This window comes from Primulina huaijiensis, chromosome 10 (assembly GCF_012295235.1).
Source record: "Primulina huaijiensis isolate GDHJ02 chromosome 10, ASM1229523v2, whole genome shotgun sequence".
In the NCBI taxonomy this organism is placed as follows: domain Eukaryota; kingdom Viridiplantae; phylum Streptophyta; class Magnoliopsida; order Lamiales; family Gesneriaceae; genus Primulina; species Primulina huaijiensis.
Window position 1 is genome coordinate 15953680 of NC_133315.1, and position 4083 is coordinate 15957762.

Here is a 4083-nt window from a genome sequence, read left to right on the forward strand (position 1 = left end):
CTTTATACCTCCCCTTCGTTTTTGTTTAAATATATTTTAATATGTGTAATATAAGTTTACTCTCCCCACAAAAGCTACGTAGGAGAATATCAATTTCAAATAAACAATATTTCACTTGATTAGTGGCTTTGACTAAAAAATGATGAAAACCAAGAATTGACAAGTTACAAGATTAAAACAAAAAACAATCAAATTTAACTTATTAAAATCGTAATTTTTCCACCTATAATTAATTTGGATAATTTTATTTTTTTAATTTTTTTTTTTTGTGATATTGTAGTTTTCATTTGAAAGAATGCATAAATCAATATAATGATTTTTTTCGAACAAACCGGAATAATTCCTGAACTCTATTTACATTAGGATTCATTGTTTGCCTCTTCCTGTTTGTTTATTATTGCTATATGCCTAATGTTATTATCTAGGAACTTTATATTCAGTCCATAAACAGCACAAAAATTCAACTCTCGTGTAAATGAATTGACAACAAGCCAAAAGAGGCATTTAGTATCCCAGAACATTTTTCATCAGTGAATCAAACATCATACATTGTATTTATACATTAAATCTTATGAAATATTTTTAATGTGTGAAACATTAGTAGACGTAGGAGGAGTACTCACGCAGTTGTATCTTGATCTAATATTCTGACTATTGTAACTTGATGGTTCTCCATAGTCAACAGCCTTTATCACCATTGCCTCGCGTCGTCCAATCTGTTCTCGTACGGCTCCGAATACTATCTCATTTGTCTCGCAGTTTTCATGCTCGTAATAAGTTTGGGGGATTGACATGTTATGTTTCTGATGATACTGGTGATGCTGCAGTTGCTGCATTTGATATGGTGGTTGCTGGCGGAAATCTCCGTTCCATCCATCGTGATGATAAGATTTGCTTTGCCTGAATTGTTGCCGAGCCTTTTCTGTGTCCTTAGTCATGAATGGGTAGCTTTTGCGTGGTGTTGGATCTCTCGTCTCAATTGGTGGGGGCTCATCTTCTTGTGGGATCACGAAGCTTTCTTGCAAAGGCCAGGCGTTCCCATGTTTTGAAGGATGCCAATGCTGCTGTTGCTGCTGCTGCTGCATAGGGTGATAGGAAGGCTTTCTTCTGATACCAAAAAATAATCCGCCAAAGATTTCAAAGAAAGACGAGCCAGTGTTGGCAATTAGTCGTCCTAATGAAGTGAACAAGCCCTCATCTTGTTGTTCGTATTTGTTGTCTTCCAATGGAATCAACTGAGGCCGAATGGACTTAGGAGGGGGCCTCTGATATGGAGCTGGCGGCATGTCTCTTACAAAAGCCTTTGGATCCTTAAATAAAAGTGATCGGTAAAGAGAGAGAATGGAATATCACTATATTATCAGAGTTGTAAAGAAATAAAATGGTTCTAATAATATTTAAATCACGTTCAAAACTATCGAACTCGAGCTGAACTTGAACGTGTCTGGAGATACTGAGAGATGTGTAAGACACTATCTGTACAAAACCTGCTACTTACACATCATAAATATACGAGTACAAGTCCTACTACTTACATCGTCATGTGAAAGCATCGTGGAAATCCTACGTTGTAACAAGGCCAACATGTAACCAAAGAAAACAGCTGCCGCAAGCACGGCTATGCCTGTAATTATACGTATTCATATCACAACATTTGATAAGCACCAAAGAAATGCAATATGAAGTAGATGATATAAATAGAAATTCCTTTCACCTAAATGTAGATTGCCTTCATACTGGGAAGAACAATCGTCTTCATGGAGCTGGATCTCTCGGATCGCTTGATTCCCTCTGTCTATTACCAAAAGGGAGCAGCTACTTCCTACGTAGACCAAATCAAAATCATTCGAAAACTTGGCATCTTCACTCGGTCCATCAATGTGCCCTCCTCCTCGGCTCAATTTCCCACCAGCAATTGTAACGACTCCTGCAAAAGATAACATTTAAGTTCACACAAAATTAGTGTGCAAAAGAATATTTAGAGCATTTATTTGGCTAATACTCTTGCTAACGAGATTACGGAGAAATGGAGCTAGAGTAATTCACCTGTGTCACTAATTTTGCGGATCGCCATGTTCATAGTATCTGCAACATATATATTCCCAGAGTCGTCCACTGTAAGCCCTTTTGGATGGTACATTCTTGCTTCCCTTAGCTTCCCATCTACATGGCCCGTGTAACCTTCCGGCGATCCGATAAGCAGCTTAGGTCTACTATCTGCAGCTCAAACAATTTTCTTGATGTGAAATTACATGGCACAGATTACTGATATTATTTCTTTTCCCAAGTTACCTAGTCTTTTTTTTCTTCCATGTACAGTATTTGTAAAGGGCTAAAGGTTTAAACCAAAGCTTAAAATTATGCACTTGCCATCATTCTATCCCCTTTAACCCTGAATATTTCTTGACATCATAAAACAATATCCCAGTGATATAGTTAAAGTTTTTTTATTTTTTGCAGGGCATGACCCGCAAATAATAACATACAGTCGGACAATCATTAAAAAAATACACTCCCTAGTCTGTTCGTACTAAATATGAACAGAATTTAGCTTACATTTGAAGTTTGCGAACTTTACAAAAGTATGGCAGAGACTGAGGAACTTTTCCCTGTGACTTATGCAAAATAATAAGCTTTGCACAGGTAAAGATAAAACCCATTACAGTTGGAATCCAAAAGGGAATAAAGCAGTTGAGTAGCCCACCATGAAAGAACTTGGTCATAGAAGAAAAGTATCAGAAACTAACAAATTTTCTTGAGAAGAATCAAATCCCCACATAAAAAGATCTACTGTGCTAAAAAACGAAGTGCCGTGCATCCTCTGGTGCAAGATCAAACACCAGACCAGCGGCGACACTAACTTCATGTTTTGGGAAAGTAAAGCCATTAACATGGTTGAACCTAGGAAATTCCTCCAGTTCCTCTGGGCCGAAATACGTTTTTTCATACAATCAGACAATCTAATTGTAAGAAATCAAAAAAATTTACTCAAGGTGGGGGCTAACACTCCCCGCCCTCCCTCGACCAGCCCGAACCCGGTAATAAAATTCTAAAAAATAAGGATGTAGCTGAACCAGTGACGGGCCAATGTTTTCATTTAAGGAGAAACGTTGGTGCCATTTTTTGTCCTAAGTACTCATAAAAGATATCAGATATTAGGAGTAATCTACAAGGAAAGAATTCCATTAAAAATCAAAAGTGAAAAAACAAATAAAACCTGTTAGTTCTAGTTCATGTCATAATGTCGTATAGTTTCAAAGATCAAAACTTTATTGCAAATGCAGCTTAAATTAAACAACATCTTCCAAATTTTCAACATAGAATCCAACTATTATATCAAATCAAATGAACGAAAAGAAGAGCAACTCACATCTAGATAAAGGAGCTGAGATCTTGTAAACATTGCTATTTTCAGAGTCCAGAACCAGAAGCTCCCCAAATGCCGCCACCGCCACCGAATGCGGTTCGATCCCAAGCTTACTTCCATCGAACACAGTCTCGACAACATACCCACTTTCGAATTTCATCATAGAACGACTCGAAACGGCTGAAATCACAAAACCCATTAACGGATTGACACCCAAAAAAAAAAAAACCAACAAAAAATGGTTGAAAAAGGTAATCTTGAAATTTGGGTTTCATTACACGATCTGTGTACCTGTCTTAGTGGTCGATTTTAGTGACCACAGCCACTTGAAGACGGCGGAAGCAACATTTGTGACAACCCCGCCTACGATTTCTGCAACAATGCGTGTAAAGTAAGATTCAAGAAAGAAACAGAAACAAAGCTAGAAAATGCACTTGTACGAGGATGTTTGGTACTGACTTGTAGCAGGTGATGCAGAAGCTGAAGAACACCCGACAAGAAGAGTCACGAGAATGGCTACAAGAATTATCAAATTCTTGCACATTGTTGTTTGTCTTCCACCAAAAAGGAACAGAGAATTCAAGAATTTACCTGTCTAAGCACAACATTGTGTGCGCGAGTGAATTGAAGAATAGAGCAGTGGGTAATGTATGGAATTTCCCAAGGATTAAATGCCAAGTTATCCTTTTCTAGTGGCAAATAACCATCACACTTTT

At 37.6% G+C, this 4083-nt stretch overlaps 1 protein-coding gene across 1 annotated transcript; it reads right to left on the reverse strand.

Moving 5' to 3' along the window:
- Positions 1-455: 455 nt before the first annotated feature.
- On the reverse strand, positions 456-4083 carry LOC140986904 (uncharacterized). The gene is made up of 7 exons (XM_073455303.1): positions 3827-4083; positions 3659-3739; positions 3371-3547; positions 2047-2217; positions 1715-1927; positions 1536-1624; positions 456-1310 (listed from the first exon to the last, which is right to left on the reverse strand). Exons 1-7 carry the CDS (start codon positions 3909-3911, stop codon positions 570-572), a joined length of 1557 nt encoding a protein of 518 aa, XP_073311404.1. The 5' UTR covers positions 3912-4083; the 3' UTR covers positions 456-569.

What these genes read in the sequence shown, in the direction of transcription:
- LOC140986904 (XM_073455303.1), bottom strand. Translation starts at nt 3,911, where the DNA reads ATGTGCAAGAATTTGATAATTCTTGTAGCCATTCTCGTGACTCTTCTT. An exon ending in CCGCAAAATTAGTGACACAG is followed by an intron (nt 1,928 to 2,046) that starts GTGAATTACTCT and finishes TATCTTTTGCAG; the next exon opens with GAGTCGTTACAATTGCTGGT. An exon ending in CGATGCTTTCACATGACGAT is followed by an intron (nt 1,311 to 1,535) that starts GTAAGTAGTAGG and finishes CTTTTATTTAAG; the next exon opens with GATCCAAAGGCTTTTGTAAG.